This window comes from Protobothrops mucrosquamatus, unplaced genomic scaffold (genome assembly GCF_001527695.2).
Source record: "Protobothrops mucrosquamatus isolate PMUCROS unplaced genomic scaffold, P.Mucros_1.0 scaffold49, whole genome shotgun sequence".
NCBI lineage: Eukaryota > Metazoa > Chordata > Lepidosauria > Squamata > Viperidae > Protobothrops > Protobothrops mucrosquamatus.
Genome location: NW_015386431.1, coordinates 203,152 through 217,526, shown reverse-complemented (window position 1 = coordinate 217,526; position 14,375 = coordinate 203,152). Strand labels below are relative to the sequence as shown.

The window sequence follows — 14,375 nt, the reverse complement described above, 5'->3', positions numbered from 1 at the left end:
TTCTTTCAGTTCTTTGAAGGAGTTGTAAAAATCCTGAAAAAGAGACCATTAGTCAAATTGTATTGTTATAATCTAAAAAAATCACTGTTATTGTATGTGGATTTTATGTTAGATAGTTAAAGGAGGTATAATTCAATTTTGTAAAGGGACAAAATTATAACTGCTCTTTATAGCCTTAAACATGTTGACAAATGCTACCAACAGACAAGTTTTGACATCAGAACAAAACTGAATTGATTTTCAAATGATAATATATATTTACAAGATGGGGAACAAAAGCAAGCACATATTATTTAATCACTTCAAAATGTGTTTGGTAAGGTAATAAGAATATTGTGTGAATGTTACAACTTAGCTTCTTCTCATTTAGATATTGTAGGAAAAGATATAATATTTTAACTGGTCCACCCTTTATATCTACCTTAGTGCTATCTAAGCATCTTTGTGTTGGATGACTCATGCTGTTCTACTGTTCTTAGTATTCCTATTTCTAAGTTGCCCATAAATATGCCTCTTGAAACCTCAGATTTTTCTCTCTTTCATAAAATAATAAAATAATAAAATAAAATAAAATAAAATAAAATAAAATAAAATAAATAAAATAAAATAAAATAAAATAAAATAAAAAAAAAAAAAAAAAAAAAAAAAAAAAAAAAAAAAAAAAAAAAAAAAAAAAAAAAAAAAAATAAAATAAAATAAAATAAAATAAAATAAAATAAAATAAATAAAATAAAATAATAAAATAAAATAAAATAAAATAAAATAATAAAATAAAATAAAATAAAATAAAATAAAATAATAAAATAAAATAAATAAAATAATAAAATAAAATAATAAAATAAAATAAAATAAAATAAAATAAAATAAAATAAAATAAAATAAAATAAAATAAAATAAAATAATAAAGGAAGTAGAGGACCTACTGGGAAAGAAATTCCATATTTATATTCCTGTATTCTTTTATATTTTGAATTGAGTGTCTGTTCTTTCCTGTTGCAAAGATAAATCAATTACTGCTGTACCTTGAGCTTTCTTCAGGGCTGGCTAGGAAAATTAAGAGATTTTGGAAAACAGGCAAAAAGAAGTTCTTGTCTACTGTATGTTCTTCAACTTCAGGCTGTTTACTCTTTTGCTAGCTGATAGTTATAGCACCTGATTCCCATGATATTTTATTTCATCCATTAACCAGCTAAATTGTCTTATAGCCTTCGTTTAGCTGAGCTCCATTGTTAAGGGAAATGCAGGAAACACTGTTGTATTATTGATAAAGCTGAATATTTGTAACTCAGAATCGAAAGGAAGAGTCTTTAATGCTCTCTTGGTTGTTTTCTTGCAGATGTTTCATTACCTAAATTAGATAACATCATCATCTCCCTACTGGCACTGATGATGTTACCCAGTTTTGGTAATAAAACACCCGCAGGAAAACAACCAAGCTCAGAGAGCACCAATACTCTCATTATTGAACTGATATTATGGGATGGACTGGGACTCGGTAGTCCCCTAGTAACAAGAGAATGGCAGTGACAGTGCCCTTCTGGCTTTGTGTTCAGTTTGGTTAATCACTTCTTCATTTTTCTTTCCTACTTCTAATTTCATGGCTGTTTATTTTCTCTGCCTTGGAATTCATATGGAGAAATGTGTCCTGTTTTGTATTTGCTGCTAGGCCAGCATCCTGGCAGATTATACCATTTCTCCTCCTTTTCCTTTAATTGATTCTATGTCCTCATCTCTTCCTCTTCCAGCCTGCCCCATTGTTTCCCTGGCTTCCCATTGTTGCTTTAATTTTCCTGGCTCTTCCTGCAGTGCGTAAGCAGGATGGGAGAAGACAGAGGATTTTAACGTACTCCTTTACCAGTGAGTAAATTTCCCTTTCATGTCTGCTGTGTCTTCTAGTAGCCACCTCCATACTTGTTCTGCAATTGATGCCGCTATATATCAATGGACTGTGGTATAATTGGATTAGTGGATAGTTAGGAGGGCTTTCAGGATTACATAAATATACACCTTCAGACTTTTTTTTTTAAGTTGGGAAATTTAATGCAAACAAATTAAAAAATATGGCGCACAAAATCTATTTTTCTCTCCTATTGAATTTTCTAATTCTTAAATCAACTTCTGATGGTTTCATATTTTGTATTCTGGCTACAGCTATTTCAGGAATTATGTTAACAATTTATGGAGGTTATTATTTGATTATTTATTAATAGATATAATATAGGGTGAAACCAAAATTAGACAAGCTGATGCTGATCTGCTTTTATGACTGTATCTTTAACTATATTAGAATTAAAAGCAGATAAATTAGAATTCATCTGTCATAAATATTAACAAGCCATGTATATGAAAAACTAAGCTTACACATTTTAAATCAGAAGAAGGTATCATCTATTAAACAAAATATATTAATATAACATAAATATTTAATAGATTATAAAAGAATTAAAAGATTTGTAATTTCAACCATATTACTGTTCTTCAATCAGATGTCAAGTATCAGAAACTATGAAATTTATACTTTATGTAATGAAGCATTGCTTAGTAAAATCATTTTGATATTCTGCTAATTAGAAGAGATATACATGAGTGCAGGTTTATGTTGGGATATCATTAAATATGCAAAATAGAACAGTGTATTATACTGGATATATTGCCTTTAACCTTTCATTTTAATCTAAGAGTGAAAATATTCTATGCAGGAATAATATATTGTCCTATATTTATTTTAAACATTAACATTAACTTTTGGGATGAATGAATGAAGACTTAGTTTGTAGTTAATAATAAGATGCAGCCATGATTGGTAAGATTGGATGATTCATGATTTAAATGAGATGGCTGCTTCATTGTACTTGAGTACAATGAAATAAGTTGTTGGAAAACGGAGTGCACGTAATTGAGGCATATTGGCATTTGGGTTAACAGAATGACAATGGATTGGTCTTGATCTTTAGTACTTGTTTAGAATCTGATTATCTTAATTTCTTATTAAGTCTCAGTGAGATAACCTTTTAGTCCTGATAGTTTGTTGTAAGCTAGCCTTAGTTTTATTGCTACATAATATTTTTACACTTCAAGTGCATAGTTCTGATATTTTTTCTACTACCAGGAGTCTGTACTAACACTAAAAGACAATTGGCTCTACTTGCACATAAAACACAAAGCTGAAAAAATAACATGACAATTGCTACTGATTCAAAAAGCTTTGTTCTAGTAGCAACTACCTATTGTTTACTGGGCTAAACAATACTGTTAGCATTGAACCTCATGACACCTGTCTGAAATGGTATAGGGCACTGATGGCGAACCTATGGCATGCATGCCAGAGGTGGCACTCAGAGCCCTCTCTGTGGGCACACCTGGTGCCGCTGCCGTCAGCTCGTGCAGGTCCATTAGGCCACCGCTAGCGCCCGGAGTGGCAGCCCCACCCAGCACAAAGAAGGTGAAGCAGCTGGCTAGCAAGCTCCAGTAGAGGTGGTAGAGCATGCCCCCATGTGCTCGCTGGCCTCTGTGTGCGGGGCTGATGATGTCAGGCAGCAGCCACCCCTGCCTCACCTTGCCCCACAGCAATGGCACCCCTGCCCTACCCCCTGCCTCACCCCGCAGGATGAGCCTCCTGCCCACCACCCCACCCACCAGAGACCCCCTGGATCTCTCCCAATCCTGCCCAGCCCCCACAGGCATCCCCCCATGAGCAACATTAACGTGGCCATGCCCACCCCGACCTCACCCACTCTGTCTGCCGTGACCACTGCAGCCACGCCCACCCAGTGGGCCACCCCCTTGCCCCCCCTGAGGGCACCACAATGCTGATGCGGCCCTGGCACTTTACAATAAATAAGTGGGTTTTGGGTTGCGGTTTGGGCAATCGGTCTCTAAAAGGTTCGCCATCACTGGTATAGAGTTTCCTGCCTGAGCAGGGGGTTGGACTAAAGACCTCCAAAATCCCTTCCAACTCTATTATTATTATTATTATTATTATTATTATTATTATTATTATTATTATTATTATTATTATTATTATTATTATTATTATTATCATCATCATCATCATCATCATCATCATCATCATCATCATCATCATCTTATTTTTCACATTCAGGCAACTGATTATAGAATCAGTGAGTCAAGACTTGGTGAATAATAAATAAATTCTATTAAACACATTGCTGCCAATTGGTGCTTGCAATACTGCCCCTAAATATGATAATGGTAATGGGCATAAACTAAAATATCAGCCAAGTAAGAATAGCATTCCTTTTAAACAAATATATTGTTTTCAGTTGTTCTTACAATCAATTTATCAATAGTGGTCCAAACAAATTTGTATTGTTAAAGGGAAAGTGAGATCCCAGGCTACCCTAATTTAAAATCAAATATTCAATAAGGAAGGTGTATTAAATTTTACCAAACTGAATTTTGTTTCATTTATATAAATATTTCATTCTATCTGCAGTAATTTTTTTCATGATACTCTATTGGTTTTGTAACTCCATAATTGTGAGGGGAAAGGCTAAATGTTCATGCTTATGTAAATAGATAGGCCCTCATGAGTTCATGAGTTATTCCAATATGCTCTGCAGAAATTAATACCTGCTCCAGGGGAATAAAATTAAAGAAGAAGATAAAGAAGAAAAGGTCTCATGTTTAAGTACCGTATGTATTGTGCTGGAAAGAAAAGTAGCATGACTTTATTCTTATATTTCTCTCTTATCTATCCTATTAAGTAGCATAGCATTTTAGCAGACACCTTGTTAGTAACCAACATTGTTAGATGGAAACAATAAGAGTTAAAATAACTTTTTTGTATACTTTTGAGCAGTGGTTCTCAACCTGTGGGTTGGGACCCCATTTGGGGTTGATCGACCATTTCATGGGGGTCGCCAAGCAAGGCTGTCTGCCATTTTATTTGTCTGTCATTTTTTTCCCCCTTTTCCGGCGGGTGCCTTACCTCCCTTGGGCTGGGCCAGCTGGTGGTCGGCCTGCTCGGTCTCTGCAGCTTGCCAGCTACGCCTCAGCCGGCGCAGGGAGCGGAACCACGCATGCGTGGCGCTCCCAGGCAGGGAAAGTCCTCGACTTGCGACCGGTTGGGTAGTCCTCGACTTACCACCGGTTTAGTCCTCGACTTACAACCAGTTTAGTCCTCGACTTACGACCGGTTGGGGTCGCGGCATTAAAAAGGTTGAGAACCACTGCTTTTGAGTATGCTTGACAAAAAGGCAGTAAGGAATCTCTAATCTTAATGGTATGTGTATTTAAGGTGTTAGAATATTAATAAAAATTGCAAACTGTGCACAGTATTATTTTCATAATGACTTGTTTTCATTGTATAAATAGAAGATAAAAAAATTGCTACGTCCAAATGATGATGAAAAATTGAAATGTGCTGTTGTATAATACAAGTAAATCTCTTAATTTAAGCCCCATATTCTTCATCCTAAAACCATATTGCTTTTTTATATTTTTCTTTCTGTTCAAAGATGTTGTTGGCATTTTTGGGGGGCAACTTTTGCCTCTTAACTGTTTTTTATTTTATTAGCATTTTTAATCAAGCCATGAAACATGGCACAGAATCCATAAAAAGATTGCAGACTATATCCAGAACAATGGATGATCTTGCCCAGAATTGTTTTATTTGCTTAGGAATATGCTGAGAAAGAACTTAATTCTATACTAGTTAAGATCCTTTATCAAGCAATAGTCATAGATTAACTCCGAATTTTATACATGTTAATTTATTCAGCCATTGAGCTTTGATCAGTTTGAATATGTTATTGCCAGTAATGTAGTGTTTCCACAGTATTTGCTATTGTCCAGTTTGAATATGTAATTATTCTAGCTTAAGCTTATGATTTTTTGAGTTAACTACTTTCTGGATTTATGATATTGCTTGTTGCAACATTAGCTGCAAAAGCAACTGAAATGACTGAATTTATTTTTATGGAATAAAACTGTGAGTGCATTTCCACCCATGCCTCAGATGTTTATAAAACTGCTTCTAATGAGAGTTGTATTAGATTCTACTCTTCAAAAAGCAACCTGAAAAACTTGCATATAACATGTTAAAATGATATCTGGGCCAACTCCAGCTAATTCATGACCCCAAAACTGATAATAATATTTCTCTTCCAAAGGTCTCAAAAATAACTTTGTAATAATTTTCAGAAACTCTGTTGCTTTCTATGTGTCTGTGTGGTTGAATTGTACTTGGCAATTCACCCTAGGATGGTATGTGCTGTTGCTAGCATGTGCCAGCCAATGCCTGGGTCAGGACCAGTTGTAACTTCCAGGAGGCTGGTAAAGGCAATCCAATGCAGATCCCACTGCTCTAGTCCAAATGGGGAGCAATGAGGGCCTGGGTCACCATCGAGACTCATTTTCTATCCTTTTAACTTTTACATGTCTCTAACATTGTCTTTAGAAAAAAACACGTTTATTTCACTTGATATTAAGCAAACATTTGTTATAGAAGGGGGAATAAAGTAATTAACACCAAACTGTTGTATTTCAATTTTGATACTGTTTGTAATAATGTTATGTAGGGACTGTTAGTCTCCCAGAGTAAGGGTCAAACTTAGGAGTACCTGAATGTACAGACCTGGCTTTACTGTTAGTTTCCAGTGATGGTCTTCCATTGCCAGGTTTTTCGGAGTACAGAATTCCAAAATTCCAGGACAAATAGAATCACAGCACATCTGGAAAATGTCAGATAAGTGGATAGAACATTGGAGATGCAGCATAGATGAATCGGAGAGACTGCTTGCTCATTTTCCAAAGTTTCATTATATACTTTTCTTTTGGCTAGATTCCAAGATTAGGGGAATCCCCTGCTAGGAGAAAAGGAGTCTTTGAAAAAAAGAAGTTTTTGATGAAAGACATACATGGAGAAGTGTTCCCTGCCATCCGACACACCACACATACTTTTAAATTGTGTGTTGCTTTGTAGAAAATTTGCAGGATCAAGATTATTGCCTGCCACTGTTGTAGCACAAAGGAGTATCTAAATTGCATATTAAACATAAAAACAAGACATGATTTTTAACTTAGAGAAATGGACATGAATTTCAATAAAACATTTTATCATACCAATAAACTACAGACTATGTTTAAGCTTTTAAGATTACCAAATCATTTCAAGTATCAATCAGCACATTCTTATTCAAAGAAAACTCCTGAGATTGAATTTCTGCCAATTTTTTTAGTAAAACAACTGTACCATTAAAAACATCATTGTTAAAATCCTGGAATTCAAGGATTACTATGGAACTCTTAGATGCTTTTCAATGTGAGAGTTATTTCACATTTACTTGTACTTTATGTTGATAATTGACTTTTCTTCTTCATCAATTTATTCATTTCTGTTCTACTTGTTTATTCCAGAAAGAATGGCTTCAAAACAAAATGTATTTGTAGCTTAGAAGTATTGAGCAAGTTTCAGTCTTATGATTTCTCTTATATGTCATCATAGACAGCCCACTCTCCTGACAACATTTAAGATTCTTTCCAGTAATTACATTAAATAATATTTGAAATGTTACTTCCAGGGAAGATGCATAATTCAGTTATAGCACATATTCCTTATGTGCTGCCGTTGTCAAAGTATGTGATAGTGGTTTACATAATATAACAGCATGACTGATTCAGAGCACCTTCAGATATAATCACAGGGGGAGTGATAAACTGAGACATAGTCATTCTCAGAGAATCAACCTATGACTGTTGGTTAGAAAGTGATGAAGTGTAAGTGAAATAGTTCTTTGAAATGTGACCAGTAAAGCAGGACCAGTAAGCAGTGGTTTAATCTGCCATGCTATAGAGTGAACTTTATCATCATGCTGACAGAGGCCAATCAGCTGTTTAATATGGCTTCATTGTAATTTTCAATAAAAAAAAATTCTTGCTGTGTTACACTGATGCTGACTGAGTCCAGGCCTAGCAATCCAGTTAAGCTGTATAAAGTTACTTCTCTGCTCTGCCAACTTTAGAACAAGGAAGCTTGACAAAGGATGGGGTAGAGAGGCTCACTTCCTGTTTATAGCAAGATCATGAGATGTTACAAGATCCTATCTATATGTCCCAACAGACTTTCTAAGTCCAAACAAACAAACAAAAACAACAACAATGAAGCTCTAAAATAGGAGATTGGGAACATGCATGCCTTACACAAAGTACCATCTGTTCCATAGCTATATAAAAATTTGCAAATGCAGGAGTTTTTTTAATGCAGAAAATAATTATAATTAAATAAATTGAAGCAAACATTTACAGAGATTAATGCCATGATAACTGATATTATGCAGACTGCATTTTAATGCTTTTTCAGTGGTCTGAAAAATCAGTTTTTATGCTTTATTTTGGAAAATAATGATCTATTGGTCATGAGTTATATGCTGATAGACTGTGGAAAGACAAACTGATGTCTGAAAACAGAAGTAGAATAGTATCCATTTTGAGATACAAAAACTACAAACCACAGCTTCTCTTCCTAATTCTATAAATGCTTATCCAGATACTACACAATATGATTTTCAATTACAGCTACTCATTTGCTAGATACACAAGCTAGATTGCCATTCATTTTTAAATTAAAATAAATTAATCAATTAAAGTACACTTAATGCAAACAAAGGAAAAAGAATAAAATAGAGAAAGAAGATAAATGATTGGAACAAATTGCAAATATTCTTCATCAAGGTCAGATGAAGCAGGCTCATTCCCAGTGCTGATGGCAGCACCTCTGCTCTTTTCCAAATTTTTCTTCTTTCTTTTTGCATCAGATTGGTAATGCAGGACTTTTCAGAATCCAGTTTTATTCTTCTGCATGATGATTTGCTTTTCTTTTTAATATATCATTTTATTTTTATGCTTTAAATTAAATTAATTAATGTTTATGCTGCCCATCTCCTCTATAAGGCAACTGTTTCCCCAAGCTTTACATGGGTTACCCTATATTTGCCTGGATCTCTTTGTATTCTTTTTTTTAAAATGGGGACCCTGTCATTAACTATGCTTGTTTTAATATATATTCCATTTTTCCTCCATGTCAAGCTTTTCCTTGGAGCAGAGGATAAGATATTCCTTAAACTAAATTGCTATCTATGTAATTTTGTGAAAATGACTGTTTCTTTTGACATTGCCTAGTTTATTGAACTCTGAATATTTTTATTCTTTTCTCTATATCAACTCATAAAATATCTTTCCTCTCATGGACTGTTATTTTAGCTTAAGCAGATCCTTCTCATTTTCTCTGTTCACTAAGTTATGGTCACATATCTATATTTGCTGGGCTCACTGTGTCGCATTTAGTACATGAAGAAAAATGTTTTAATATAAAGCCAAACAAGTTTCACTGGAATTGGTAGAAATATTTTTTTCACATAGTATAGTAGTTTGAGGAAATAGCCTGTGAAGAAGATTTAGTCTAAAGCACCCTAGGTTTCTTATTAAACAATCATTTGTGCATGCCACTTTCTTCCTTTTGTTTATTTAATGCTGGCACTGGCCATTATTTTTGGAAGGGCAATAGAGGTAGGAGTGTTCAATAACATGACTGGTTAGCCAAGACTAAAAATCTCCAGCCTCTTTCTTTTAAATATGTTCAAAGTGGATATGAATATCCTTTACCACTTAGAATATTAACATACTCACATGTACCTATTTTATTTTTTTTAGTTAGACCAAGAGAGAGTGATTGGCCTAAAGCCACCCAGCCAGCTTTCAGCCTAAGGTGGAACTAGAACTCACAGAGTCTCCTTGTTTCTAGCCTAGTGCCTTAATAACCATTCTAAACTCTCTCTCATGAAAAAGGAAATTAGGCAACAGAAGTTGAGAATTTTCTGCACCTTTCACATTATGAAGCCAGTGCATGCAACCAGGCCTGGATTATAATATAGCAGTCAAAGGCTATCTTGCCAGTTTGACATATGAAGCATATTTGTCCCTTTATCAGCATCTGATTGTTAAGAATAAAATAAATTCCACTTCAAAGGTGTTGGAAAAACAAAACAAGTTTTATTAAAGCGTTTGCAAAGGCTGGTGAACCTCTCTATGTACAAGCAAGAGGCCACACTTATGATTTGTTCAGCATAAGCTTTATACCTGTCTCGTAGAATATGCCACATCCTTCCTTTCCAAATCCAGTTGATAGGTCCAATCTGGTCACATGCTTTCCAACTGCCTAGCTGGTCACTTCCTGTCCCAGCGCAGAGTGCCTATCATAACTTTTAAAAACCCAAATGTTTTCTCATTTTTTTTATATAGAATGTAAGAGTAATTATTTTTTTAAAATACATTTGTATATACATTCCATCAGTTATGCAAATGGTCAGCTTAAAAATATTTGGGGAATTTAACATGATCTCCCATTGCTTGTTGATAGAAAATTATTTTCCCGTTGCATATTTTATACAATATATATATAATACATATGTAAATATACACCAAACCACAAAGAATGCATTTTATACACTAAGCTGCTCTTACCTGTGTACTAACAAATCTGAATTCCCAGTAATGATTAAATGCACTCCACAATTCACACAAACATGCAACTAGTATTAAGATATTTCCATTAGTGAATAATATTAATGTACTTGTATGCATGATAACATGCAATGCAAGCAAAATAAAACAAATATCCAAATGTTTTAAGTATAAAGCCTGCCAAGCACATTATTTATATTTTAGACATGATTCTCATGAACAAATGGAACTCTATGGGAATAGCTTATAACTGATATGCAAAAGACTACAAATTGTAGAAATATACACAAGAAAAATAATGCAATTTAATAATCTCATTGGCTAAATCTTTAAACTACCACACTAGCTTTGAGTTCAAGATTTTTGGTGTTTAGTCTCATGTGGATTTGGAACAACTAAGTAGTCTGTAATACCTTCTCTTCTAATTAGCAAACTTCATTGTAATAAAACCAAATTTTTGATATGGACAAACATGAATAGTCGCTTCTTTGTGTTAAAATTATGTCTTTTAATATAGATATTGTTGCTGAAGTATGAGGTTCTGATCTGTCCCAATGATGGGAAACACTAGTGAATTTTAAACTGAGAATAATATATTTTGATTCCTAGGACATGATATATACTAAACAATTAATGAAATAAAGTTTGTGTTATTGCTCAGGAATGTTAATGTTTTGATTCTTGCGTTTCAGAATTGTTTTTATGTCCTTTCGTTTTTAAATAATGGGAGTTTTAAAACCCACAAGCTTGTTAAAGTACATTTCATTCTGTTTCTAGATTTGTTAGCTGTGCCTAAGCATCCTTATGCTGCAATGGAGAACTGGGGATTGAATGTTTTTGTGGAGCAAAGAATACTCCTGGATTCAAGCATTTCTTCCTTATCATATTTACTGGATGTCACCATGGTTATTGTGCATGAGCTATGCCATCAGGTAGGAGATAAACAATATCTTGACTATTTTATAAATGAAATACATTTTAAATATTTTCCATGATATTTGGAAACAGTGATGAAATTGAGTTGAGCACTTTTAAATCTTGTTTATTTCTTGATATATATTTAAGGTGTGTTTAACTCTTTGAAATCAGTTGGAAATAAATCTTAATCTATCTTCAATTGAATGAGAACTCATAAATAAGCTGACACATAAACCCTTTGTTTCATACAAATTCTTTAAACCATATACACAAAATAACAACAGCATTTTCCCTTTAAACAGAGTTAATAGAGTTATATTTAAAGGAGTTGAATCGCGATAGAGATACAAAGTGATATTCCAATATCTCTGATTAGTTATTTCCAGCTCTCTTCCAAATAACTCTGCAGAGAGCTTCCATAAACCTGAAATTCCTAACATTGATCTCAGATACTGGAGCTAGCCTTTGCCTTTCAAGATAATCTACCAATTTCTCAGATTTGCACCAGGCAAATGATAAAACGGATCATAGCATTGGTCAGAGCATGTGTGTGTTTGTGTAATAAAATAGTTTTAGTAGCCTGTCATGCTTTCAGTTATGTTAAGTCCAAATGCATATAAAAATATCAGTGTTGATGGAGACTATTTAGGTATCAGTATTTCATGTTGTGTCTCAATTAAAGCATCCCTGATAGGTAGCCTGAATACATCCAGTGAAGGGAAAATCATCAATACTCTTGCTACTCTTGCCTTAAAATTAATCTGGAACATGTCTTCCTATAGTAAGATTACAATGTCATTCCTTACCTTGGAGTTTGGAATAATAAAGGACAAACAATATCTGCTCTTTTTGTGACTTCCCCTCAGATATTTTAAGACTGCTGTTATATCCTTCCTATCCTTCCCTTTTCAAGAATACAGTATAGATCCACAGTTCCTTTTTGCTGGAACTTAAAGCCCAGCCACTGTTTATTTTTTTCCTTCTTTGGGATTTCTATTGGTTATGTATTGGTCATTGTATCTCTTAAGCCTATTCTAATTCATCTGAATCCTTTGGATATGGTGGTCAACAACTGGACGGAAATGCTCTAGGTGAGATCTGATAACAGTATCCATCTCTCTGATCAGAATTCATCCATATTTCACAGAGTTCTGGAGCTTATATTATTAAACTTGTTTCTTAATCTAGGACTTGGCTAGTTTAAAAATGTTTATTACAAACAAGAATAAAAACAAACTAAAGAGTTGATTGCCCAGTACTAGTGTAAGAGTGAAACTCCCATATACTCAAAATGGTTCAAACTCTAGCTTTTTCTTCCCATTGTTCCAATGAATTAAAAAGCCCTTTGTGGGTAGATCTTGAAGTTGAGTGGTTGCTAAACTATGAATTATTGGGTCTCAGCTTACTTCTCACATCTAGAATAGAAGGATTACTTATTGCCATTTAAAAATATATATGTATATATGTTATAATCTAAACACATGTTTACCTTTTCTAGTAGCTATCTTGCATTGCTGACCCATATTTAGCTGGTATTTAACTACAATTTCAAGATCCTTCAGAAATATTATTGGCAAGAGAGGATTTTCTATTTTAAATCTGTGTGGTTTTTTGTCTTTCTAAAAAACATTAGCAACCTTCTATAATATTATTGAAAAAATAAGATATGGTTAGCCTGATATGAATTGTTCTTAAAAATCTATCTAAACTTATCTCTACCAATATCAGATTTCCCCTTCAGGTTGCCCTTCACAATCATATGATGAAACACATAGCATATTGTTGGATAACACCAGTGTAGTTGAGTAGTTCACCTTTCTTTTGTTACCTATTAGCTTTTGTCACTTTTGATGAATAGCTGCTACATTATTTTTTTATTTTTTTCTGTATATAGCTGAAGAACCCACCTTTCTTTTTAGTGTCTTTCACCAGCACTTACTTACTTTCTTTCTTTCTTTCTTTCTTTCTTTCTTTCTTTCTTTCTTTCTTTCTTTCTTTCTTTCTTTCTTTCTTTCTTTCTTTCTTTCTTTCTTTCTTCCTTCCTTCCTTCCTTCCTTCCTTCCTTCATTCCTTCCTTCCTTTTCTTTTTCTCTCCTTCTCTCCAGCCAGCTAGTCCTCCTTTCAGTTTCCCATATATGACTTTTTTATTTTTCATATCACTAAACCTTTTCACCAAGAACATTTACTTCTTTAGTCTCTGTTTATTTCTTTTCTTCTTGAGATTTCTATTGGTTATGTTTTCATTTTTACTTTTTTTTGATGAGGTGGTATATCTAGTCATTAGATTAAGGTCACAGAATTATATTCAGTACAGCTATTAGATTATTAAAAATCCACTTTCTTAAGGTTGATGTTTTTACCGACTTTAGTGGTATTATCCTTAAAAGCAAACATGATGACATCATGTCTCTTCATTTCAATATTTCCATTATTTCAATATCAGTTATTAAATCTTCTCCCCTGATTAAAGTTACCTCCCACTTGTACTTCACCCATCATCTTCTGAAGGAGATGGTCAGCAAAACAATTGAACAGCTTTCTGGATAAAAAATTAATTTACCTGGATTTTTGAAAAGATATAGAACATTCCATTGCTAAGGGTCACTCTCATGCAAGTCCACAGAGAGTTGTATTTTAAAGTTATTCTTTAAACCATTGGGTAATAACTAGATCTTTTCATTAGTCATAGAATTTCACTGATTTATCTGATTAAGGGCTCTTTGCAATTTGGTACCATACATGTTCCCACTCAGCACATTAAATATAACTCAATAAAACTGCCTCCAGAAGCGGTGAATGCTCCAACACTGGAAGTTTTTAAGAAGAAACTGGACAGCCATTTGTCCGAAATGGTATAGGGTTACCTGCCTGAGCAGGGGGTTGGACTTGATGACCTCCAAGGTCCCTTCCAACTTTATTATTATTATTATTATTATTATTATTATTATTATTATTATTATTATTATTATTATTAT

The 14,375-nt window shown here is 33.7% G+C and overlaps 1 protein-coding gene across 1 annotated transcript in view; it reads left to right on the top strand.

Moving 5' to 3' along the window:
* TRHDE (thyrotropin releasing hormone degrading enzyme) overlaps window positions 1–14,375 on the top strand; it is a 261,694-nt gene that overhangs the window by 125,688 nt on the left and 121,631 nt on the right. Inside the window, exon 4 of the mRNA XM_015811780.1 lies at window positions 11,260–11,414. Within this exon, the coding sequence (XP_015667266.1) occupies window positions 11,260–11,414 (155 nt within the window). The remainder of the gene's footprint in view (window positions 1–11,259; window positions 11,415–14,375) is intronic.